The 27,802-nt window shown below is 37.8% G+C and overlaps 1 protein-coding gene across 9 annotated transcripts in view; it reads right to left on the bottom strand.

The window, feature by feature from the left end:
* tanc2b (tetratricopeptide repeat, ankyrin repeat and coiled-coil containing 2b) overlaps positions 1 to 27,802 on the bottom strand; it is a 151,094-nt gene that overhangs the window by 77,048 nt on the left and 46,244 nt on the right. For 8 of the 9 annotated variants that reach the window (XM_055043052.1, XM_055043055.1, XM_055043056.1 and 5 more), the window contains 2 exons: positions 8,561 to 8,632; positions 5,277 to 5,456 (listed from right to left, as the gene is read on the bottom strand). In XM_055043052.1, coding sequence (XP_054899027.1) covers positions 5,277 to 5,456; positions 8,561 to 8,632 — 252 coding nt within the window. Of the gene's footprint in view, positions 1 to 5,276; positions 5,457 to 8,560; positions 8,633 to 26,867; positions 26,955 to 27,142; positions 27,226 to 27,802 lie in introns of those variants that run through there. The other variant, XM_055043059.1, reaches the window with a different exon arrangement.

Below are 27,802 nucleotides of genomic sequence, written 5' to 3'. Positions count from 1 at the left end.
AATCTGTTTTGTTGTATTTGTTTTAAAGTGAGACTTTTATTTTAGTTGTATTTTAACGTTGGAACTTTTTTCCACAAGCTGGAGACTTTAAGGAGCTCTTTGCCTGATCTCCTTTATTACCCTCCAGGAAACTGGCAAAACACAAAGATTTGAGCGGGATCAATTACCCGAAAACAGCAAAAAGAGGGAAAAAGTACTACTAATGTCATCCTGATCATTGAGAGCGGGGCATGGAGTGCTTCTGATTGGTCAAGTGATCTCAGCACCTTATTTCTCACTAGGTTGTCTCGCTTTTAGTCTCAGCTGCCACTCCTAAAATCTGTTAACCTCAAGCTGAATCACAGGAACAGTTGTTGCTGAAAATAAACACAACATTAAAATGCTGTTAATCGTGATCATTCTGGACGCTACGGTGAGGGTGCAGTGAATAATCTGCCATCTCTGACCGTCTCACAGCTCTGGGATATAAACAAAACTGTGGCACGACCAGATTTTCAGCAAGGCTGACTTCTGTATTTTAGACTGGTGTGCTGCACTGACAACCAAAGCAAGATGGCAACTGCAGAGGGAGTGAGTAGGAAAGACCACCACAATATCAACTTCTGTCACGACTAGTGTGATGAATATAATCCTTAAAAACTTAAAATTTGAATTATAACTGTACAAACTAAAGCGATTGAGTAAATTTATTTATGTGCTTTGAATGCAGTGTATGCATTGATCTGGAGAATAAAATGTTGTGGGGAGAAATCCAAAAATCACCTCAGAACAAAAGCATGAGATCTCTCAGAGAGGAAGACGCCATGACTCCAAAAGCAGCATAAAATGCCAGTTCAGAACTTTGAAATGCACTCAGAGACAAAGGTATTCATTTTTGAAGACGTGTGGTGTTATCCTAAATTTTAAAGGATTACCTTTAAAACCTTCAAGATGAAGTATGCCATCCCAAATATGAAGTATGTGGGTGGTAGCAACATGATGTAAGGGTATTTGAAGAGGGGGGGCTACAGAAATTCACAAAGTAGATCCAAATACAAGCAAAGAGACAATTTAGAGGTCACTTAAAAATTAAGACTCTATAGAAAGTATTGGAAAATATCTCTGACTTTTCAGAGATTTAGCAAACAGAAATTATTCTGATGCTTTTGATCCTAAAAAGGATACGATCTTCAAATGTTGCCTTTTTTTTTTAACTTACGGTACTTGATACAAGGACCTGTTTTTTTTTCTTGAAAAATACCAGACAACTGGCGTGAAAGACCAAAATCAACAGAAATGGTAAAATATAAATAAACACTCTGTTTCATACCAGCCTTAAGAATCAGTTTCATAAGTCGACCCTTCAAGCATCTGAAGCTCCTCTCAAGAGTCATCACACCACCAGAGGGGATTAAATCAGAAACTCAATGATTCTCCTAAAAGGTCAGCGCCTTCATTGCATTTTTATTCAATCAGAGCCTTGAATAGTAAGTCCTCAACAGTCCACCGCTCTGCCTCCCTGCAGCCAATCAGGAGCTGTGTAGAGAAGAAGTCATTGAAGGGCTGCGGTGTGCTGGGGAGCCACTGTGGAGGATCTGCGTGCGGCATCCTTCAGCCCCCATGCAGTTCGCTCTCTGGTGCATTGCTCTGCCATCACTGCTCCTCTCACCTCTGCCATGGGAGGTGTTCCAGCATGTGACGCCAGCACTAAGCTCAGGCTGATGCTGTCGAGCTGTACCGGATATCGCACTGAGTTGAATTAATTAAAGGATGAGAAAGCCGAGGTGTTTGAGTCCGACCGCAAGCTGGTGCTCAATGCCAGTCGAGAGCAGACGGGACTCTGAGGACTTGAAGGATGGCGGGCACCAGGAGGCAAGTTGTTATTTGGTCAAATGGGGTGAAGGAAGAGCCGATTCACCTTTAACTGCTGAACAAACCCCATGGATGTCATAGGGTCTGTTAGCTGAAGAATAACATTGACTTAGTTTCATGTATGCGATGAAACATGATTTTTTTATGTGACTTTCTTAATTAAACAAAAGATAGTGATGTCACAAACACATCAATATAGCAGTCTCAAAAAGTTTAAAGCTGCTTAAATCTTAAACCTTTAATTTGACTTATTGTTATATGCGGACATGGCGTCATCTCCAACATTCTGCTGTCATGCAGTGCATGGAAGCGTAAAGACCTTTATGGGGTTTTAGAAGCTTCCAGCTGGAGTCCCTCTGAGTCACCCACACAGACAATGTTTGTTTTCTGATTGAGAGAGCTAGACAGCTGAATCATTTGATTATTTTTGTTGTAATTATTAATATTGATTTAAGGCTTCAGATGTTGATAAACTTTAAGGTGTTTTAATGTTGAGAGCTTGAGGACCTTAGAGTATCTACTTTTCGACAAATGCAACTCATTTGGAAAATGGCAGATTGGAAAAGCACAGCCTGGGTCAAATAGCTGCTACATTCAATTTGTTGAGCCAGAATCTAATGTAAAAAGAACGAATGCATCCCGCCTTGTGTCAATCGTTTAGGCTGTTGGTGGTAGTATAATGATATGGGGCACACCTTGGTCCCCTTGGGGCCAGTTAGGTGTCATTTCATCCCCTCAGTCCAACCAGGTGTTGCTACTGACAATGCCTCTCCCTTTATGATCACCATATAGCTACTTCCAGCAGGAAGTAAAACTACAGGGGTCAAAACTCAAAACATTTCAAAGCTTTTATGGACATAAAGATGAGTTCACTGTACTCCAACAGCCTCCACAGTCATCAGATCTCAATCCAATAGAACAACTTTTGGATGTGGTGAAACAGGAGGATGTAATACGGTTGTTCAGCCAAAAGATGTGCAGTTTTCCCACTAATATGAAGCAACATTTTTGAGAAATGTGTATAATACCTTCGTGAATCTATGCTGAAAGAGGTTTATAATTAATTGTTAATAAAGTGTCCAGTGCTTGTGACACACACAACTGTTCCATAGAAAGAATTTCCACAAAATAAAAAAGTTTTAGGCTGTTTAGGCTGTATTATGTTATTGAATTTAAATAGCTTAAAATCGTACATGTAAGAGTATTTATGTTGATCAAATAAGTATACAGAAGAACAATATCATAACAGTGGAAACATAAGGTCAGTTTTAAGATATGAAAAATTGTCAAATCCTAATCTGAAACATAACAATGAAAAGTGGGCCTTAAGATGAGCTGCACCTGCCTTGGTGTAATATCTGAGGCCAGAATATGGCATGTGCGACAGTCCAGCAAAGAGACCTCTCCTTGTGTCGGCCTCAGAAATAAGAATAGAACAAATGAGACAGCACAGCAAATCATTAATCAGGCTATTCTTGGCTGTCAATGACACCGGTACATACACAGGTGTTTATACACACACACACACACACACACACCCACTGTGGCTCTGAAATATTCACTTTTATTCCCACAGATGAAAGCAGAGCTATGGAGTCAGGCTGCCATGAACCATTACAGACAGGAAAATGAAAACAACTCAGACAAGCCAAGAGAGAGCGAGAAAAAAAAAAAAAAGCCAAACAAGATTTGACCCGCTTACACTTACTTGTTTCGAATTTAAGATCTTTGAACTCAAACCCTTTAAATGCAGCTTTTCTTTGAATCTCTGTTTGACTGTTGAAATGAAGAAAAGTGATGCTGCGTTTCCTCTAAACTTGCATGTCCCTTAAGTGACTATAAACCATTCTGTATGATGTCAAAATCACACTCCCGGTGGCATATTAAGAACGATCTAAAGAGGGTGCGAGTCTGGTGCGCCCTAGTGGTGACTCCTGAATCAAGCTCCAATAATCCCACTGAAAATACGAAGGCATCCAAAAGCATTTCTGAGCTATGAAGGGATTCTGCATGAAGAGAACAAAAAGTTGTTCATAATTGTAAAGTGGAAAGAAAAAAATTCATGTTGTAAAATATTTTCAATTAAAAATCTGAAAACTGTGACAAACATAATTCAGCCCATTTTACTCTGATGATACTAAATAAAATCTGGGGCAAAAGATTGCCTTGATTCGGAAATTACGAATCTACCTGTGTGGGTAACAATGTAGTGGTAACATTAAGCTTCTTTTGCAAGATAAAGCCAAAATGTAACTTTTGACCTATATGTAAGGTTGAAAAATGGAAGATGGAAAAGACAGTAAGTTTCCAAAAACCTGCCATGGGAAAAGTAAGTTGGGAAATCCAAATTGAAAATCCATCGATCCATCCATTATCTAGAACACTTAACCTTGCAGAGTAGCGAGGGGTGCTGATGCTTATCTCCAGCGGTCAATGGGCAAGAGGCATGGTATGCCCTGGACAGGTCACCAGTCCATTGCAGGCCAACACTCAGACAAATAACCATACACACACACACACACTCCCAAGGAGAATGAAGAGAGACCAGTTAACCTAACAGTCAAGTTTTTTGGACTGTGGTAAGAACATGGAGTACCTAGAGAGAACCCAAATATGCACATGGAGAGCATGCAAACTATGCAGAAAGACCACAGGGCGGGTCTCAAACCAAGGATCTTCTTGCTTCATTCCTCCTACTTCACAACTATTCAGCACTCACAGAAAAGAAATCATGGTTGTAACATCAGTTAATATTTGAGGCACTAGATGTTTGAGGCTCTGCTGGCACTGGGCGAGGCCTGGCAGTCGATACTTCATTTCATAATGTGAAATCTGATCTGATGTCAGACTTTAGATGTGCTGTGCTGCCTGGTTGTACCAAACCCACAACGCTCCCTAATATAATAGCAGAACAAACATGACACAGTCTCATATTCCAGCTAATGGGGAGACAGAGCGGAGGCAATTTTCCACATTCTCTGAATGTCAGAGATGAGTGTGGAAGGAAACAATTAGTGAGAGGGGATAAAGAAGATGAAGGAGGACAGAGCTGACCGCAGCTTGGAGTCCATCAGCTGTTCTTCACGATGCCAATTAGATTGTGCTTTAGCGATTACAAGAATTGGAAATTGCAGTGTTTACTACAAGCTTTATTATTCTGCTCAGCATTAGTGGGTAAGTGATCCAGTAAATGTTTACTGCTCATTAACAACACACCCCTTTTTCCCACTTGGACACTTAAAAACTCACAAACTCTGACCTGAATTAGTGCGGTGGGGTCTGTACTCAAAGTGGTATGGTTAGAGGAGGGAGAAATAGCATAATGGGACTTTGGAGGAGGACAGTTACAGAAAAGGCATTGAAGACCGAGCTGAACTTAGCTTAGCCCACGTTCATGTTGACTGTAATTGTCCCGCCAGCGGTACCTGTGAGTTTCTTCACCGGCTGCAGCCTGACACCGATGGCTTGGTGGGCGAGCAGTGGGGAGGAGGGCAAAGAGCGTGACACGCCCTCCATGATGCGAATGTGCTGCATGCCCTCGGTCATGGAGAGCGGGGGAACTGCGTAGTCTCCCTCGAAGGCACAGTCGCTGTCTATGCTGCCACCTTCAGAACAGGAGAGAGAGAGAGAGATATTTGTCTTGAATGGAGCATTAAAAATGCATAACGCTGGGATGCTGTTGGGAGAGATGCAGGATCAGTACCTGCTATAAAAACAAAGAAATGTCACCAACTCAATCATGGAGATGACATTTAATTTTAAAGAAAGTTCACAGTTAAATCTCATGACAAAAAATAAGGTGGACAAGCAAACAAAAACACACCATTGATGTAAAGAAAGTACACTCTGTTTCACTTTTATGGCTTATTGTATATCATCATTTGAATTTTACCAGGTAGCCAAGGTTAATAAGCTCAGGTATGTTTTAAAAAATTAAACAACATAACAGAATACACACTAACTAAAAAAGTCACTTCCAGAAATATACAATCAAATCAAGCCAATATAATCTGAGAGTATAAACAGAGTAAAAAGTATTTAAATTCACTTTATAATGCAAGCTGGTAAAAAGTTTTAACTCTGCAGCAATTTCTCTTGCAACAGTTTGTTTCTGTGCAGTTCTTAAACAAACTGGCCAGATGATGATTAAAAATCAATCAAAATTACATAAGGATGCTTGATCGTCCAAAGAACAAAGTGGCATCGTATCTATTTCTCTAAATTTTGCCATTTTGTTGTACATTTTGATTTAATTGGAGAAGGTTTACCCTTACCATCCAACATAAATCAGAGTTAAGGCTGAACTTATTCATGCCTATGTAACATTTAAGTTTAAAATAAATATTTTCCAATTATTCCTGTGCTTTTTCTGACCACAAGTAATTTAAACAAATTGGATAATCCATGGAGGCAGTTAAAGATTAAGGTGATGACAGGGAGGCCTTCCAATCTGGTTAAAATACCAGTAGAAGCATGATGAAAACTTGGTCAGTTGTTTTAAAAGGGTTCGATTGATGCAAATAAAGAATTTTCACAGTTTTTAATACCATTCAGAATAATATAAAACATTGCTATACATTTTTTAAATTGTATATATATCATTAATAGCTACTGTTTTATTACTTTTTGAGACATGTCCATGTAATTTTTGTGTGATAGCAAGATAAATTAAGGTGACTCAGCTGAAAAATGCTTTGACTTTTGTATAAGCAGCAGATTTTTTTTTCTCAATGACTAAAACTAATGTTCTGCCAAATCCCTCTAACTCTGGCAGCGTTCAATTAGCAGTTAATTCTTTTGGGTGTTATTGAGTTGTGTTGATTGTTTTCTCCTTATTTCTTCAGCAGCTGTATAAAGTGCAAGCTCTTTAAATGGGGTGTTTCACCGCTGGATTGTCCCTGGATCCTATCAGTGCATCATCTGTATTGAGTGTAAAGGCTAGCATGACCTAAAAGCAGAAACAGCCCTGCAGGCAACATGTGCAGCAGCTTGCATTCGCTTTTACAAACAACAGCCAATGCAACCTCTCATCTCACTGAAAAACAATACTCCACATTTCACATATAATAAAGGGGCATTTTCTAACCACATGAAATGTGTTTAGAAAGATAAAAAAAAAAAAAGCACAGTCATGACCGTGCGACTGTTTCACAGGAAAGCTTTCACAATGAGCAGTAATTGCAGGGTATAACCAGCCACTCGCTATCTTTAATCAACTCTGCTCTGCTTCGAAAAGCATAAATTATAACAATTTGGGATTCTTAAAAGATTACACACTCACATTATTCAGTTTTAAAACACCTTCAACGGGAACTATTTTGTGGGTTTAGATCCCTGCAGAGAGGCTTTGGAAAACTAACTGGTCAAGCTGCAGTTTCACATCACACAGCAGCTGCAACAGTGAGACAAGAAGTCATTATCAAACACCGGTTTGTGACAAGTCCCAGAGGAAGTCTGGGTGGCTGTTAGAAGCGGCTGCTGCGAGAATGAATACACATGTATGAAAACATTTGGTGTGAATATCAAACACACGCACGCACACACACGTCTCTTTGTGGCTCTGGATTTGCTCCAGTCATTCATTGGGAGAAGAAAAGGGGGGAAAACAACAGCCAAGAGTCGTGGTTACTTCCAAGAGTATGGAAATTGTTCACATGTATGCAGACTCTGCAGGGAAAACCAGTGAGGAAATTTGGTATTTTGGTTGCAATTATCAGTAGTCCAGATCCAACTCAATTCTTTTCCAACCCAACCCCCAAAAATGAAGAAAACTCTCAGTTATTCTATCATCAACCAATTAGTAACCACAAAGCTAAAAAATGCAACATGCTACTATAAAGACAACAAAGTTGTAAAAAAGTAGAGACATTTAAAACACTTCTCTAACATTGAGATGTTTTTAAGGAAGCTATATTATTTTACAGTAACCAGCACCTGGACAGTTTGATGTTTAGATTATGCAGAGAAAGTATTTTGTTGTATGCATCTCTTAAAAAAGAAACGTAATAGGAATTTTACAAGGACTTGACGATTAGAAACACAGAATCTTTAATTGGTGCATCTCCTTAAGAAAAAGCAAAACAGTAGACAAAGCAGAACATTTTATTTCCAAACAAAGTCACACAACCTGTCAGTAAATGAGATATGTTGAACTAGAAAGCTGTAAAGCGTTCTTTGATCTGGGGCAAAGATTATACAGCTGGAGAGAGAGAGCACCGGCCATACTTTTGCAGTGAAATCTAAAGAAGCAAAGAACTGAAGGGCAAAATTATTTTAGTCTGGGATGAGAGATGTGCAGGAGGGCCTCTCCAGGCCTTGAAATGAGCACAAACACACCTACTCATCAAGGTGCTCAGTTCAAAACATGCACAGGAGGAGGGGAAGCGAACAACACAGTATCAGATTTTTGGAGCTCACAAAACTTCCTGCAAAGCCCAGACATTTGAACCTCTGCAATAAACAGCCAGTTTCCCTCGGAAGAAGCTTAGATTTACAGACAGAATTACAGGAACATAAAATTCATACAGTTCTGTCCCTGTAAGTATAACTTCATCTCCAGCAGTCGTAAACTCTTTTCCTATAAAGCTGAGTAAAATACAGCCCACTAAACCAAATAGACTCCCTGGGCAAAAAAACATTAAGGGAGTCTGAAAGAGAACAGAGAGGAAGAAATGAAGAAGTAAGGATGCGAAAAGAAACCATTGTTTACCTTGGCCAATGTGGCTCAGATGAGGGTCCAAACTGGGTGAGCGGGGGTCTCCAAAATCGTCGCTCCCACCATCTGCAGAGGAGGAGCAAACAGAGAAAGACAGGGAGTGAGCACGAGGGTGAGGAAAGCAGGGCGAGGAGGTCCGAGCCAGCACGAGGGCCACTTCCTCGTCTCCGATCAGCCAGGTGTGTGATCGGAGCACTCCCAGCAGGCTGCTCACGCACAAACTCTCAACACCCTTCCTCCTTGGGCCCAAATGACCCCTGATTGTTGCAAAAGGGGCCACACTCCACATTTTCTGGCTCCCCATGTTAAACTTAAAAAAAACAAAAAAAAAAAAACAACTAAAGTCTCTTCTAGATAAGAAAACTGCTTAAATTACACCCGATGTTGCATGCAGCTGTGATGAAGCTCCAGTCAACAAGCTCAATGGGCTTTATGGTTCACTAAAAGAGGATCAGCATAAAAAAAAAAGAGGGCGTTTCTCTGGATAGATACACATCAGGGGAATGATAGGTGGATCAATCAGGCCTAACAGAGCAGAGAGGTAGATGAAGCTACAAACAAGAGAGAAAATCAGTGGATTGTTTCATGATAAATTGTTAAGCAAGAAGTGTAACTTCAGATTACAGAAAAATGATAGAAAAACTGACCAAACACACTTTTAGTTTGCAGGTAAGGATACAGACAGAGTCCAAAGAACAACACTGAAAAACCAGGAGAACTAATGAACTAATGAACAAGGTAAAAAGGTGAAAATAAACTCATTGGGAGCAAAGTGCAAAGGAAGTAGTCGGGGTTTAGATGGCACACATTGTGTTTCAATCACGCGTCACACCATCAGCTCATAAAACCCAAACAAATGCTTCAGTTTTATCTCTGCCTTCACAGATTTACACAATGTTATCCGGCTGTTGCACAGTGGGTTAGATTGGCTCGCTGGTGGAAAGATCAAGCTCGTCGATGAACTGATAGAATAAGCTGTGGGGCATGACTGTGTGAGAACTGGGTCGACCTGACACCGACACCAACTGCAGAGTTACACCTACTCAGTTACCAAACATTTCTGAGGTTCAAATTTCACATTTTCAGACTCAAAGTTTGAGTTCTCAGTAATTTTGAGTCCCAGTCCTCACATAGGACACCACTGTGATTTTATTCCAGATGGATGACGGGCCGATGTCACTTTTAGACAATAGATTTAGGAGAAAGGTTTGTGACAAATATTTTGCATATTCTGTTTCCTTTTTCCACAACTGTCTTGTACTGGAAGACGTCTAACTCCAACTCCAGACTTTTTCAGTCTTCCAGATTGAACAAAGTTCATGTAGCCATCTGCAGATTATTTTTAATATCTGTTCCCCATGACGAATGAGCCAAATTTACATCTTTGAATGAAAAAGGAAATTACTTATTAAGCCAAATCATGTTGTTATATCAGTGGAAATCAATGTGGACCTTAAAGACACATGAAGATGTGAAAAGATTTATATGCAGGCTTATTAAAAAAAGAGAAAGAGAGGGAGGTGAATGGAAGGCACCATTAAAATAAACTAAACACTTTGAGGCACATTTGATGAGCAGCCAAAAAAAAAAAAACCGAGTCACATCGGAATTTTACATCTGATGAGGTATTAATAACTAAATGCCTTCATTTGTGAACATGGTCATCTCATTTAAATTCACACTCATTCTGAATTATACACAAAAAGTTACATTTACTGCTAGAAATGAAACGCATCCAACCTTCTCTGTGAGAAACGAGTTCATGCTTCCTTCCATATAGGTTTTGGAAGAGAATAAAACACCTATAATTTCCTGAAATACAAGTTGTTATTATGCTTGGTACAATTTGTATTCACATATATATACTGCAATAAATTTCAATCGCTTATCTTCTTGTGTACTTTCCATCAAACATTAACTTTTTGTGCCATAATTAAATATTATTATTAGTTGTCAGTTTTGATTAAATTCTATGCCAATTTCATTTTTTTATAGTTTCAACAGTTTTTATTTGGCCAAAATGTATTCTTTAAAAGCAATATGTGTCATAAAAATATTTAAATTCAATTTCTAATTTCAAAAATATATTTTTTTAGAGTTCAGAGTTTTGTGTACCCGTTTCTGTTCAATGGTGTTTATGTTGCTTTGACCTCCCAGTTGCATTTTATTTTTTTTCCAGTTCAGGTTGCTCATTAAAAAACATAATGTGAAATTATATGAGAACAGCATTTGATGTAGTTTTTCCAAACCTTTCCGCCTGCAGCATTCATTAATCTTTAATAAAAGGAACATAGGCAACACAGGAAGCTGTGGAATTGTGTTTTTCTTTACACATTTTAGAACAAATATGAAATTATTACCGGTAGTTAAGAAGTTGATATTTTAAATTACCCTCTGCTTGCGTTATCAATTAGTATGATTATCAGCAGTCTCTGTTTTCATACAGAACGTAGGTTCCTATTTTATCTCAAATTTCCTAAAGGCACCTTCATTTTAAACTATATTCAATGGTGGACATTACTGTTATACTATATTTTATCACATTAAAACCTTAAAGTGATAAAACAGTATGTTTACTATATTGTAATGGGGTATAATATTATTTAGTGAGTGCGGCTCTCTCTCCCCATTAAGCAGCCTGAATGAACCTCAGACACATCTTAACGTGGCTAAAAAATAAAACTTTCCTTTTATGTCACTAACTTTGCTTCCTCTCCTTTAATCTTATATACCGTTCTGCTACTGAAAATCACTAATATCATCTGTCTGAAAATAAAGTGCATATTGGTTCACTGTTCAGTTTTCATATTTGATCAATCACAAAGTTTAAATTCATCAATATTTTAAAATTTCTTGTACTTTTTTTTTTTAGATAGTTCTCAATTTCAGTCTTATGTAGTAAATTTTGAAAGTGATAGGTCTGAAGACAATAAAAAAATGAGCTTTTTAAACAGCATTATTTTAAATGCTTTTACCAAAATGCACACTCTTAAAGAAATAGCATGTAAACTTTAAGCATGGCAATTTAATGTTTCTGTTTCTGTACATTTATGCTCTGCTTGGGTTAATAAGGGCACATATATCACTGTTTTGGCAGAAGCTCTGCAGTTCTTGGCGAGGATGTGAAAAGAACCTAACAGTTTGTACTTGTACAGGAACATCACATATAATTCCAACACGATTGTTTAATCAAAGAAGGGTAAACTGAAACCTTTTGAGATCATCCTAAACGGATACACACACAAGCTGTTCCTGGGTTTCTGTCAGCATCTGAACTAGAAGACGGAGCAGTAAAAATAAAGTGGAAAAAAAAAGCTAAACTGGAAAGAACCTAAAAAAAATGTAGCTTAAAAGTGAAAGACCCCAGAATTTATGAGTCCAGAGATTTGCATCCTTAAGCTTAATGAATTCACTCACTGACACCCCCATGACTTAGCTGCTTGGTTCAGCACCTCAGCTCTTCTGTAGTTTACTGCCGCTTTGGGACCTTAAAGTTACATTGCCCCCCAAAACAAAACTAGGTCTCAAAGTTTCTCAGCAGGAAGAAAATCAGTACACTAATTAAAATCCAGTTACTCACCATGTCACAGCCCATTTTTCTTACTCTTCTTCAAAATAACACAAAGTATGCCCACGAGTAGTAATCACTAGAGTCGACGTAAATTTCATGCAATATTACTGGTAGCCTGGTTGGTCCTAATGAGCATTTGTAAACATACTACATATAGAAATGGCTCCAATATTTGGCAGTAGCCTCCAGGATATCTCCTTGACCTTTGTATTCACAGACTTACTGACTAAACCACAAAAAGGTATTAACATTATTTAAGTTAAGTCAGCAGAATTAAAATTAAGGCATATTTATCTTTTTAAGCATATGTTCCACAATGCTTTACCCTGATCATTCACCTGTCAGAGTTAAGGGCAAACATTCTGAATGTAATGTATATACAGACACAATCAATAAAATGATCAGAAACTAAATTCACCAAGTGAAAAATATTATATAAATAAATTAAACACAGACTAAGGGTTTCAGGCTTTTTGATTTTGATAATTATGATTTATCACATACTCCTAAATTAAGCACATTTAAGACTACATCTGACTAATAAAAAGTATGAATCCAGTAATGTTACAGAAGCAAATTTTCAACAAGTACTTTCAATGTGACAAATAAGCCTCATCAAGACTTATGCTCTAAATGTGAACTAGAATTTAAAAACATAAACAAAACATATCAGTGTATTGAAGCAAATACCTGTGGTCATATAGTTGTTCATTGATTGGACAGTTTTCATGAGACAGCTATGTGAAACAACAATCAGAGGAAAATGACCACTAATAATTTGAGACAACAGACGAATGAGTACAAGCCGTTTGTTTGACAAATGTTTTTTTGCAGCAAGTTGACAGTTTTGTTGAGACAAAATGCAGTTATTGCTCCGTTTAATGCTTTTTGTTTTGTTCGGCACTGCATTATTCTAATCTTGTGACTGTAAGAATGGATGGCATGGTTGTGAATGCCAGAACAAATTTATTTGAAAACTGCTGGTCTGTTTGGATTTCCTTGCACAAAAACTGCTTAGTTTTGTGAGAGTGGTAGTTGTGTAGACAAAAATGGCTAAAAGGGTAAAGGGGCATATCAATACTTTTGTATGGGATTGTGATTAAGAATCATGTTTTCCTGTGTAATTTAATCTGAGGCTGCAGAATTGTTTGATATTTTATTGGAAATCACTTTTTTGGACAATAACTATGTTATTGATTCATAACTACCCGTGTGAAAACATCTGCCTCAAAAGAAACGCTGTCCTCATGAGGTTTAATTTTCATTATGGCTGCATTAAAATCAGATTCACTGTAAAGTGGAGCACCTTAATGAATCACACTGTGTCGACATCTGCTCAGTTCTAAACTTAGCAAAAGTCTTCATTAGTACGAGCCTCAGTGTGAGCTAACACAGAAATGTCTGCATGGATACAAAAGATAAACACACACACACACACATCTTCTGTTGGAGAGCTCGTTAAGAGCCCATTCTCCTTCGCTGCTGTGATCTGGTCCTGATCCACCACAGGAGAGCGGGTGGGTTCTCACATCCTGCCAATGTGCAACAATAAAAAGCCACTTTCATCCAAATCACTACACATAAACAAGGAGAGAAGCAAAGATCCTAGAATTGAAGGAATAATGGCTACACTAGTCGTATTTTGACATTTTTGTTGTAGCACATCAAGATATTGATGTTCCTATCTTTTCTGCAGTTACATGAAAAAAATATCTAACAGACATTCAATCTGTAGTGCTCTGAATTACATTTTAGTTCTGCTTTTGGTCCTGGTACAAAGATGATTTCAGACCATCTATGGTTTGGGATCCGCAACTCAGACATTTGTTTTGACTGATTCAAGAGGCAAGTGGTGATTGAAATGCTGCAGAATGGCATAATCATAACAATAGAAAAGTGAAAATACAGGCTCAGCAGCAATTTTAAGCACTTCTCTAAAATAAGACAATAAATATGGTTTTGTAAATATTTTAAAATTGTGTGCCAGAAATGCAGTCAGCTTATTCAGGTCTGGTAGACAATGTTAGTCAAAGTTTTCTCTCTGATTATTTTTTTTCCATATAGTGTTTGCTTGAGCATTTTATAAACAGGTGATAAACAGCTAAAAAAAAAGAGGATTAAGAACTTTTAACATTTATAGGACAGTGTGTACCTATCAGCGACACAAAAACTCTATATCTTTCTGCAGGCTGTTGTGAAGCACGTTTAGAGATTCAAAACCTTTTTAGTGCACTTGGAAATTTGACAGTGATAATGTTATGGGCAAATATCCAAGCCGTGAGTTGTAAAGTCTGGAAATAAAACATTTCAATGGCTAAATGTGTGTTTCGGTAAAGAAATGAGAGCTCTTCGAAACACACTCGTAAGGAACGTTGAAAAATTAGTTTGAAAAAAACTAACCCCAACCCTTACAACTACCTAACCTGTTGATTCAAGAAATCAATGATAGGAACTGTCTGACAGCATGAAGTAGGCTGAAAGATTCCAAAAAGCAACACATTGCATGCTACAATCTCATGAATATCACAACTAAAGTGAAAGTTATTGCCATCTTTCCGACTGAAAAGAGGTACAAAGCCGTTTTGAAGGTTTTTGGACTCTTGCAAGTTACAATGACAGATATTATTCTAGAAATGCAGAATATGTGGAAGAATATTAATCCTTAAAAGGAGCTATAGGCCTCATGGAAATATGATACTAATGACTCGACATTAATGGGAGCTCCCAGGTCAAAATCGCAGCTGACAAAAGATATCACATATATCAAATTCATATCTGCCAAAACAATCTTCTGGTGATCTCCAAAAATGTTTAGACCCTGAGCAAGGAAAAAAGGAAATTCTTCAGAAGAAAAACAAAATACGGAGAAGAGCCAAATATGGTGGCAGTGGTGTGATGATTTGGGGCTGCTATACACCGTGGCATGCTAGCAAGTCCATTTGTAAATCTGTCAAAAAAAAAAAAAAAAAACTTTCTTAGTCAGTCAAAGGTTGGGGCTTCAATCTAACTGAGGTTTTCTGGTATTACCTCCAACTGGCTATTTGCACTAATTCAGCCACAAAATTGGGAAAAACTCAATTTCAGCAATGTGAAAGAGTCATTACTGCTTTATGGCAGTTGATGACACCAAGGGGGCATAACCAGTTATTAAGTTTCAAATAGATGATTCTGGTTAGAGTCGTCAAACACATCTTCATGTAAGTACAGTACCTCATACCAGACTGAATGTCTGAATTGACTGCATTCATGCTGCACAAAATGCATAGATGTTGGCAGGTTTCCTACCAGAGCAAAATGAACTTACCTATAAGTGGGAACTATAGAATTGTAATTTTCACAAAAAAAGTTACATTTGGCATGATCAAAACAGTACTTTCTTCTATTACGTAGTTTCCATGTTTGAAAATCAGTCTAGACTTACGCGATTTCAGAGTGATCCAAACGAATCTGTAAGGCTGAGAGTGTGAAGTGTTTGTCACAGGCTCTATTACCTGCAGTGACAGGCTAAAAGACAATCCTGTCAACTCTTAAGAAGTCTGATATTGAGGGAGGACAGGCTGGAGTGGGTATGAAGACTCCCAGGAGAGAAAACATAATGTTATGGACCATTGTTACTGTGAGTCTGTGTGGATGGTATAATGCAAGTGCACAGGCAGCAGTTTCACAAGCTGTTAACTGGATTTAGGACAATGTCTATATCATTTTTGATTAATGTGTGATCTACTCTTTTACAGAAAACACACAAGCAAGCAAAAACAGGGTGTGATGTGGGCAGTAAACAGATCTGAAATTTTCTGAAGCCCACCTCCTGTTGAAGAGAACAAACCAACAAAATCAACAAAAACAACATTGAGTGCTCAAAATAGGTTTTCACAATCTCATTTTGTGCGTCATCGATATTAATGCAATGTAAAAAAAGAAAAAAGTGAACATACTTCCCCTACAGTTTTTCAAAGTTTCCTCTTAAAGGGTCATAAACAAAGAAATTGTACTTTCTAATGTACCAGCAGGGCAAATAATGTAGATGAATCTTTGTTGCCGAAGCTGTTGCTTCCTTGTTGTGCCTGCAAATTGGTTTACCCACTGAGAGCAAGCAGTAAATCAGTGGAAACTTCCAATTTACCAACCAGCAGCAGATGCAATAAAAGAAGAAATTTCCGTATGCCAGGAAAGCCCAAAGTGCAACAGGTTTACGTCTCTATGTTCGTTTTTTAAACTGGAGAGTTAAAAAAAACAATATAAATACCAGGGCAGATCTTACTGTACTTTTTAAATAATTAAGCTCCATAAAAGCTGCTCCTTTAATTTTTTTTAACCTCTCTTTATTTGCTCTCTTCCAGTTCAGCCAACTAAACTAAAATTCCTTAGTATTTTATCAGTTGAGTGACTTATTAATTGTTTTTATTTTTCTATTTTGACAATTTCAGTTTTGGATACCGGTAATTTAAAAAAAACAAGCTCTTACTTTACCACAGTTTTGCTGCTTTTTACTTTGTTCAACTTACTCAGTTTGGGTTATGTTTTTTCTGACATTTAGTTTCATAACTCATTTTTTTGGGAAACACTTTTAAAAGTTCTTAAAGTTTCATAAAATGCTTTATGTATTAAGTGTATTGGGACATACTCATATTAAATAGGTACTGACTATTTAAAGTAGGCAGCGTAAGAATAATTAGAACAAAATCAAAGAATATGATGTTGTCCAGGTTCAAATATACAACACCAAATACAAGAGCAGGAAACAACTATTTTCAGAAAGTCTTTGTATATATTTACATACATTTTTAGACATATTTTTTATACTCCAATCATTTTAAACTCTGCAACAAAAAAAAAAAAAAAAGATTTTATTCATTTGTTCAGAAAGTAAATTGATTTGTCATATAGATTCAATAAACAACCTAGTCATAGACTTCTAGTATTGATTTATGTCAACCTTGATAATGTAGATCTGATTTTAAAGAAATTTTATGTAAGATTGATTTAAAAACATTTATATTATTATTATTCTTAAAATACAGAATCAAAAGAATGACTTCGGACAAAAAAAGCGACCAACGCCCTTTCCAAGCAGGATTCACCATAAAACATAATTGCTACACAAGCTGTCTACTTAGAGAGCACTGCTTCCAGGCTTGGTAATGGAAAGTTGAATAAAACGTGAAAATGTGACTGAAAATCTTATTTTCAGAAGACAAAAAAGTATCTAATTTGGTTCCAGAGTTTGGAAGAAGTGCAGAAAGGAACAGAGTGCAAGTTGCTTGATCTCCAGAGTGAAGTTTCCACAGTCAGTCATTATTTAGGGAACTATGTCAGCTGCTGTTTTATTAGCTGTCTACTTGTAAATTTTGTTGCCACTGCTTCCCCAGCTTACCTGGGCTCAGAATATCATTGTGCTCAGTTGCCGTAAAATTGCCTTGATCTAAACCACCGACCCACAGGCGAGCTGAGGGCCACTTTTAAAGAAATAATCCATGCAAAATTAGCCCTGTCCAAGAATATTCTACATATCTTTTTTTCAGACTTCAAAGAAGTTACAATTAATTGAAATGCAGTGGCCATTTTTTTTAAATCAAAGATTTGGCCTCAAATCATCCAAAACACACAACAGAAAGAGTAGTCTTGGCATGAAAGAACACTATACCTTCCTCCTACCCTACAGAAAAGCCTGGAGCATCTCCTATCCTGGCCACTGAGGTTCTGTACAACTGAAGGACAGCGAACAGCATGATGACGGCAACAGGCCAGAGAGGTGACGCATATGAGTGTGGCTGAGTGCGTCAGGCTCTGGCTGACAGCACCACGACTCAGCAGTGTCCTGGATGGATGGAGGTGTTATGATGGAGGAAGCAGGAAGAAATGGAGAGTGTGTATGCGTGCAACAAAGCGAGTGAAACAGTAAAAAAAAAGAAGTGATATGCCCCAACGCCTACGCTGCCATTTGATGCTGAATAAAGCTTTATTGCAGCACTGAGTGGGTTTAAAACATATAAAAATAAAGGCGGTGAATAAGAGTCTGGAAAAAATGAGAGGGGCCACATTAAGCCTCTCATACCTTCTGACTGAAACACCACTGGGGTTACCTCACAGAGCACAGGAAAGAAAAAGCACGCAGCAAAAATAACCAAGCGGAATTGGAAGTGTGATACATATTCAGCTTTGTGTGCTCTATCACAAACAGAAAGAGGGCAAAAAGAGAAATAAAAACTGGATATGGCTTCTGGTCTGGAGAGTTTGTTGCTGCATATTTTCAGGTCGCCTTTATCTGTTATCTATGACGCTAAAGCAGCAGACTGGACTCTAGAGACACTTTCTTCACTAGCTAAAAACAAAGTAATGAAATAAATGTTCACCAAATGACATTGATAACATTAGAATGCTGGTGCTAGCATTCTAGCATTAGCTATGTAGCTAATGCTTGATATTGCTAGCATTCTAATGCTAATGCTAGCATTTCTGCTTTGTCCTTTATTAGAAAGATTACACAAAGAAGTCAGTCAAAAAGGAAGTGAGTAAGACAGAAAGTTTTTATAGAAAGCAATATGCAGTTAAGGTCGGTTAACTGGTGAGACACTCATAAAATCAGATCAACAATAAAAATGTGTTTTTCCCATTAAATGTGGTTGGTCTCCCTGCAAATTCCACACTATGTCCTGCCTAAAAGCTCAGAAAAACAGAGACTAAAAGTATTTTTAATGCTTTGTTGAGCATATTAAGCTCTTCCCAAATTGTTTCAGGACTAGTTGAGCTGTAAGTAAAATGTCAAACATTTGAAAGCCTGCTGTAATTGAAACCCGGCATAGTGGCACATTTTTTCTTTATTTAGAGCAACATCATCCCATGTTCCCTTTGACCTCAGGGTGTTTGCAGCAAGAGAAGGGGAGCGTTCAGCTCCTGCTAAGCTTGCAGATGCCACTCTGCACCGCCGAAGAGTGTTTAATGAGAAAAACTTGGAAACCTCATGAATTCACACAGAGAGGCTGGGAAGAAAAGGAGCTCCTGCTGCAGTCACAGTTCATTCATTATTGTGGATGATTTTTACTGGCTTTTAAATTGCTTAATGACTGTGAGAAATATTACCATACAGCGCTTTTAGAGGAGGACTTAAAATTTGCTTCTGTTGCTTAAAGGGTTCTCCTATTATTATGACAATTTGTGAGCTTAGGAATGGAAATTGTTGACAGTTAAATCTTGCTTTTTGGAAGACGTGGGAACGTTTACTTACATCAGGTGAGTAAAATGAATCCTGTAGAACAAAATTACCAAGAAACTATTCATGCAATATGGGGAAAAAAACCCTCCAAACTTTTGTGAATGACTTTTCAAAATCTCCATCAAGATTTAGAATGACAACAGATATTTTACACAAGTCTGTACAAAATGTTTTAAGTGTGAACTTAAATCCAAGTGACCAACTGTGCCAGAATCTTATTATTGAATAATGGTTAAACTGATTGTAAGATAGTACATATGTTTTATAGCCCTGCATGTAAACTTCAGATAAATAATTTCTCTCTGTCATTATTGCAGCATTTAAGAAATACAAACAATTCTGGTAATTCTTATTGATCAAACAAATAAATAAACACTGCATTTAGTCTGATATTGCTCTAGACTCTACATGCAAGCTTTCAATGTGATATAAGAAATGTGTGTTTCAAAGGTTGTCTGCCACCCAAAACACTGAAAACAAAATACAAAAGCCTAGACAAAGACCCATAATAAAAAATAAGTCTCACTGCTTTCCAATGACCCACTCTGTGGTTATTACTTGCTGCATTGTTACGCACTGGTTCGCCTGCAGCACTAATTATTTTTCTTGTTTATTTCAGACTGTTGATAAGTCTGCTACCAGATTTAATGAAAAAGAAACTGCCAAAGAACAAATGAGAACGAATTCTCGAAATTACATACCACATTTAACTCCACAGATGATAGAGGTCGTCTAACATAAATAGGATGCATAAAGTTCAAGAAATTTAATAACATTCAGACAAACAGGCTAAACTCTATCCATTGTTGATGCCACAGCTCCAGGCGTTGGATTTGTGTACAGCGACACATATAAAGACCGAAACCTCTCTCTGGGAGTTGTGCAGAAGTCAGTTTTACTTTCCATGGACTGTCTACAGGCTGTATGACTAATCATTCTGTTGAGTGGCTATTTGATGATATTCATGTAGAAAGAGCTGCAACCCTGAAATTAGTCACCATTTAATTGAATTTACCATAACAGGGGGTGCTACTTTTTACCAACACAAAACAGATAAAAAATGAAGACCGATGGTTGAAAAACGTCAAAATGAAAGAGTGCCATTTTCAGCTTATTTGTTCATTTATGTAATGATTCAAGGCTTCTTTTGCTTTTATTTGCACAAGAGATACCAGCCAAATATAAAAAAGAGTAGCAGATAAAACACAGCATGCAATGACTCAAACACAACCACAGGCAAAGACAAGCAACAACTGTAAAGGCGCTGCACCATGTTCGACAAAAGGTAGCCAGGGGCAGACCAGTGAAGTGTCATTTTGAATTTTGCTCCTCAGTCTGCAAAAGAAAGCTATAAAGTTGCAGGGAACTAACAATCAGAAGTTGAAGACGTGAACCCAGATAAGAAACAAAAAAACTGAGGTGGAGAACGACTAACGGATAACGCATGAAGGAAGACCGTGCTCGCTTCAGCAATTCTCACCCGCGGTGATGCAATAACTCACTCTGTGTTCGGCGTCACTGTGACGACAGGAGGTGGAAGAAAAACCACATGTACTTCAATACACACAGATAATGCCAACGCAGTACTTGAAATGCAACAGACGAGTCTGTAACTGCAAGCGTGAAGGTCTGAATAATGAAATGGACATTAAAAATAAAAGGGAGCTGCAGAGGCACAGCAGACACCAACACTTCCACAGGGTGTGGAGAAAGTAGGCTAATGTCTGCGGCTGCATATCTTTTGTCACCAATATGACAGCTTCACCATATACCGGGCTATATTTAGAGGTGAGAATATATATGCACATACATCGAAATGGAGCTTCTTCTCCATTTATGCAAAAAGCAGCAACAAGTAAGTTAGAAGATGGAAATTTTCTGATATGCTTGATAAAACAAGTAGGATTAAGTTTAAAAATTGCTGAATAACTGAGTCTTTGCTGAATACAAAAGTCCAGCAAAAGGTGTGAAGCTTACATAAAGTTCAGTTAAGTTTATGGATAAGTGTGTGTCTGTGAGAAAGAGACACTTATTAGTTTTGGCAGATCCTGCTCTTATGCATCAATTTTTTATATAAAGGGTTGCCGTCATCTGGGCACTTAATATTGTGCGCTAGGAGACCATTAAAGAGACAAGTGGACAGCAAGTGATGGGTTTTATTCCGTTAAACATATCGAGAACACACAGATAAATTTGTTTTTGTTAACAGAATGTTAGTTTAATGTCTCACCCCTGCCCCTAAGTGAAATCTCAATATAATGAGGCAATTTTTAAACTAAAAAAGATATTGAAATCTTCTAAAACACTTCTAAGAACAGAATGAAATGACAGAGGTCATGGTTTGTACTTTACTCTGAGCTCTTAGAAATAAATCAATGAAGATTCATTAGAAGCTGTTCAAAACATGTGGTTTGATTCTGCATTCCCTGGATAAGCAATTTCTGAAAATTATGATTTATCCTACTTTTTCTCACCTATTTATGAATACTAATACTTGGATTTTTTCACACCATTTTTTTTTCAAACACCTCTCTTACTGTAATTAATGTGATAGATGGATCAGTCACTACGGCAGCATTTGCAGCGTTTGTGACGCAAGAGCATCATCTATTAACTCGCACAAATAAAGCATTAAAATATATCTTCTGTCCCATCATTTCCTGTCCAATTCTCACTCATCTTTACGATTCTGCAGCTCATATTTTGGGGCTGTCACAATATGACAATTTTGCATCATTATTATTGCGTTCAGGATGCACACACTACTATCCAGAGCTGATTTTATTGCACTAAAAACTGGAACCTGAAACACTGGTTTCCTGTAATATAGCCACAAAAATACCAGTGAGCACATTTTAGTTGAAAAATACCTTTAAGCAGTCACAAAATAATTTACAGATCAGATGAAGTACAACTGATAAATGTTTGGTTTAAAAGAGAAAAATTTGTATTTTAAATTAATATTTAGATGATATATTATATGATAGTTTTGTTTGTTTTTTTCTGGCAAGAAAAGTGGAGAACATGGAGACTTCTTCATATCCATGGCAGATGTTATTCCATGTTTATGACAGTGTCATGTCAGTCACATAAATACTTTATTTATTTTGGTAAATAAAGTGTAACCAAAAAGGGTTTATTTTATTTAATTGATTTTATTAACGCAAATCACAACAGTCAATATTCTTTAATTATTCATTAATACTGAATGTTTTCTTTAAGTTTCAATCCGGGCTGTTGTATGCCTCATTTTTAAGACAGTTTTGCTTCATTTCCATTGAGCCGTACTTCAGTACCTTCAGCCATATGCTGAAGGATAGAGCAGAGCTACTGGTGTAACACAACATAGTATGTTGATAGAGTGACAGAAAATCGTCACTGCTTACAACAAGCACAAGTCTATTGTCGCACTCGTATGACGCCATGTTGGCATACTCTCAGACAAAGTAAGTTACGCTAATAGTAGTGAAAATGGTGCAAGTTAAGATTCGGTATTTCACAGTTGGCATTTGCCAGTTTTGTGTGCATATCTAATTACATGTTTACGTCGGTGCCGCCTGAAAAATATATTAATATTTTAGGTTGGTTAAACGTTACATAATTATTACGGTTTACATCTTTACATGTTGGATTGCAGTTCAATGATGTAAATTGTCAATATTTTTAATAAAACCTCCCAATAATTTGCATTCCTATCAAGAGCAGTTCTGTGTTTGAGGCAGACCAGACAGCATCCGTCCGGTGTGAGAGCGGTCTAATTTCAATGCTTGGACTTGCATTTGCCCTTCAAGAGATGAGACTGGAGTTGTTTTTTGTAAAGAAAAAAATAATAGCAGATTTCTAAATATCTCTGCTCCAGATGATTGAGTTGGGTTTAAAACATAATTATATTTTAGTCACAAGACTGAGAATGAGCTGCTAAAGATAACTCTGCTGTTTACCTCTGGATGCGAGGATTACATTAAAATGATTTGCTTCTGTGCTGGTGTGATCAAGGTATTTTACAAAAAACAAGGTACTTTTCATTCTGGTCAAAGAATGGCGAATGATAAATTCATAGTTACAATCACCATATATTTTACACAACTAACTGATCTAAGACAGCCGACATGCTGATCTAGTGAGTCAAAAGTGAAAGAGTTCTGCTGTCAATAAACTGGAGAGAAGGAAAACCAGTGGAATCAGACAGAAGAGATTTTTCTCTAAATGAAAGATGAGAAGACAGATACCATGAGACAGAGACAGCAGCGGAGGTGCATATAGCCGCAATGGGTTTGCAGTCGACGCCTCACAGTTGTGGTTCTCACAATTACTGCTTTTGTGAAAGTAACCAACACTCCCCTTTGCTAACACAGCAGTGTGCGTCTTACTGCCTGTGCCATTCGGCACAGAGCGACTCGCAGGATTCTGACTCAGTTTATTGTGAACATTCCTAAAGTTTTACAGATTAAGACTCACAAAGTACTCACTCTCTTTCTCTTTAAAAATTATGAAAGCAAAAGCGATAAATGTCAGGATAAAGGTTAGCTCAATGGACAGACGATGGGTAAAAAAAAAGTTTTTTTTTTTTTTCAAAAATACTTGCTACTTCCAAACATGGTACTTCTTCCTGTTCCTGTTTGAAAATCCCAACGCTGTAACATTGGCACTTCCTGTTATTTAAAAATCTGCAACATTGTGCAACCATAATAAGCCCATCCAGATCAATAGTCGTGATGAAAGACACTTTCCTGGGAAAAATAACAGGATGTGGATGGGAAAAATATATCTGACAGGGACTGAAAAACATACATCTACTTTTATAAACATAATTTAATTTATGTCCCATCTAACCATATGAAAAAAAGTTACTTTATCTGTTTTCTCCATAAAAGATTTGTATAAGTGACAGTACGGTCCACCAGGAAGGGAAAAGATGATTAGACATTAGATTTAAAAGTGTTTTAGCACCTGCAATTATGAGCATAAATGGATGACGAACCAGCAGAACGAGTGGGACTTGACAAAAAGAAGATGAGGGGGAGGGACGAAATAACCACTCCAGAAGGAATGAAAGGAACAGAGAAGCAGCAGGAAGGATGTGAAAAAGAAGCTGTGATGAAAATGTTACAGCGCACAGATTGGCAAAAAAGAAATGAATGAGGAAGAGGGAGAGAAGTGGCCGAGTTGAAAGGAGAAGACAATGATGGAGGAGAAAATTGCTTGAAGGTGGGAGCACCCTGAGGGCATGAGGTGGACATTTGGTTATGAGATGATGTGGATAAATTGGGAGGCACGAGGACTTAGGGGACAGGAAATAAAGGGGAGGGAGGGAAAGAGAAACAAAGTGGTGAAGACTCATTAGCCTACGCAGGGCTGGTACATTAAGTCTTCCCTGCTCTAGTGTTTTATCGCCCCCACTCCGCTCTCCTTTTGTTCTCCAGAAATATCTGAGTGGGTGGAAGAGTGTGTGTGAGGAAGAAGAGGAGAGTTGGACTACAAGTCATGTGACGACAGAGAGGTAGAAAACAGGAAGACGTGTGACAAAGAATGGAGAGGAGCAGAGAAAGTCTGAAGCAAAGTAAACAAAAAAAAGAGGCTCATCTCAATAACTTAGAAAATCAATAAGAAGTGAATATATTTCATGAATTCAAGTTAAAAAGTAAAAACTCATATGGTTTACCAATTCAACGCACAAGACTACAAATATGGCAAATGTGTTTTAGAAGAAAGGGGGAAAGACATTGCACCTGAATTTACTTATGAGACTGGACACACCAACAGAAAACGGTACAAGACAGAGCTTACCAAATTGTTGTCAGCTGGGCAACGATTTACAGATCTCTGAAACCAAACTTAGGCCAAAAGATTCAAATCAGTCCATCTCTGGCCTCTGGTTTGACCTGTAGCCTTTTTGTCAGTGCTGCTGTCTCCCATCAAATTTCAGATTTGAGGACAGACACCGCCCTGTTGATGCTCTCCTCTTCACCCCTCCTGTGAACTGTACGTTGTTTTAGATGGATGGCCCCCGCACTTAAACTTATCCACCGTCCACGCCTCTTTTCCTTGCTGCTTCTGTTTATTGACAAACCAAAGAATACTGGAAACAATCATCAAAAACAATCAATTATGCAGAAGAAACCTTTTACTGCAGCCATTAAGAGTACAAAAGCCACAATTTGGACTTAACTTCAGCATAATGTTCTGCTGGGAGAACTCTTCTCCTGTAGTTCTTTTAAATTTGGCTTCAGTGACCAGCTTTGATTACATCAACATTTATATTAGAATACTTTTTTTTCAAAATGTTGACATATTTTTTGATGTACAGGATAAGCATAGGCTTGAGAGGATTGTAAAATAAACCAAGAGTCAAGACTGAGTAGAGCTGCAGACCAATTACCTCTATAGCACATTAAAAATGCTTATTTTTTTGGTATTTTATAATATTCACCAAATATTAGCAAACCAAATTATAAATTTTCATTAACTCTAGGCCACACCACGAAATAAACTCTTCATACTTATCTACATTTTGAATTGAATTCCTGAAATACAGTAATTTTTAAATTACTTTTGGTTTTAATTCTCGAAAGGGAGAGTTAGAGGACATATTAGTTATTTAGGAATATTTATTTTTCTGAATACAATATGTGATTGTTGAATGAAGGTTTGGGGATAACAATAAGTAATTACTGAAATAATTGTGGCAATTCAGAAAAATAATACAGATTTAGGGGATTAAATTAGGGCGCGACGTATTTGTCAAAATTAGAAGAGCTTTTTAAAGAGATTTCCAGAAAGTTTGTCAACAAATGAAGATACAAAAGCATAGCAAATGGATTTTAATTTCCAGTTCAAATGAGAAAGAGCCAAATGGTTGATAATCTAATATAAAATAAAATAATTTGATTAAGAAAAAGGAAAGAACAAAAAACAAAACAGGGACTTATGAAGAGAAGAAGAATGACAAGTATCACCTTAAAAACATGACTTCTAATACTCATCAATAACTTGTTTTGGATTTATACTTCCGGTTGCTTTTCCATCGGACACCATAACTCTCTTCCACCATTGGTGTTTTATAACAGTGGCACACACTGTCACACACACACACCCACACACACTTTTCATGCTTAAGGTGTGGCACGATGCCGCTAAGACACAAATTGCTGTGAAAGCCTGGGTCAAGGTGACTCCAAGCGCAGGAGCCAGTGCAGAACAAACAAATCATCAAGTGGGATCTAACACCAGCTGCTGACACCAGTCAGAAAGCAAACAACACACAGACACTCTGCAATCCCACAGCTGAACCCCTCACCTTTCAAAGTACAAGCTGAGACACCTACACAGAGGCTTTTCCCATCAATTTCTGCTCAGACTTGCAGTCTAAAGCAAACAAAAATATACAGAAACAAATAACAGGGTGAATAGTGCCTATTTTCCTCTGTAGCCTGTCCCTACCACTCCCTATATTCAGAGCTGAATTCAAAACATCAATGCAGTCCATCCGCCCTCCTGCCCCGATTCATCCGACTCACCTTAGTCAGTTGAGCGCATGTCTGGCCAGTCAATAAAAATCCCGCAGCATTGGTATAGGAGGTCCAGAACAAAACAAAAGGAAGAGGCTGTAGGGACACAGAGAGGAGCAGGAAACAACGAAGGGGGAGAAAGGCAGAGAGAGGACAAAAGATAGAGGGATGGAATAAAAAGGAAAAGAGGGAGAGGTAAAGAACGGTCCAGACAGGCTGAGAGCTCTCCACAATGTGAGCAGCGAGGGAGGGCGAGCACCAGGTGTCAGCACGCATACACTCACCGAGCCGAGCCGAGCGCGCACACACATGTACTCGCATATCCACAAACCCGAGCAGACAGGCAACTCTCTCTCATTCGCTTCCCACCTCCTCCTCCTCCTCTTCTTCTTCTTCTCACTCTCTGGCAGCAATAACTCTTCTCATCCTCCCTCTCACTCTGTAGTTAGAGTGGAATTCCTTAACCATTTAAAAACCAAAGCTCTCTAAATCCAAAATGATTTGTCATGTCGTTAGCCCTGACCCAATCACACTTTTTGTGACTCAACAACATTTGATAAAAGACCAAAATCATCTAAATTTGGTGAAAAGTAACTGTGTTGAATCACAAATCAACTATGGTTAACTGGATTTTTGGGGGGAAGCTCAGTTTAGTTTCCCAACCAAAATTACTAAGAGTGACAATTTACACCTCACATGAACTCTGTTGGCAATTTCCAAGGCAAAAACCACTGCCTATTAAGAGAACAGCCAGTCACATATTTGCCAAAAGCTTATTCATGAACCCAAAATATTTTGGAAAAATTGCTATGACAAGAGAGAAAATGTTAAACTTAGGAGGTATTTTCTGTTAGATCTGTCTTACAACTTAGGCTACACTAGAACATAATTTCCATTATTATACAATCAGACATGGTAATGGTGAAGTAATGGCATAAGACTTC

This window comes from Poeciliopsis prolifica, unplaced genomic scaffold, assembly GCF_027474105.1.
Source record: "Poeciliopsis prolifica strain line A6 unplaced genomic scaffold, Auburn_PproV2 SCAFFOLD018, whole genome shotgun sequence".
Classification (NCBI taxonomy): Eukaryota; Metazoa; Chordata; class Actinopteri; order Cyprinodontiformes; family Poeciliidae; genus Poeciliopsis; species Poeciliopsis prolifica.
Note: the sequence above shows the minus strand (reverse complement) of the source record. Positions and strands in the feature narration are given on the sequence as shown.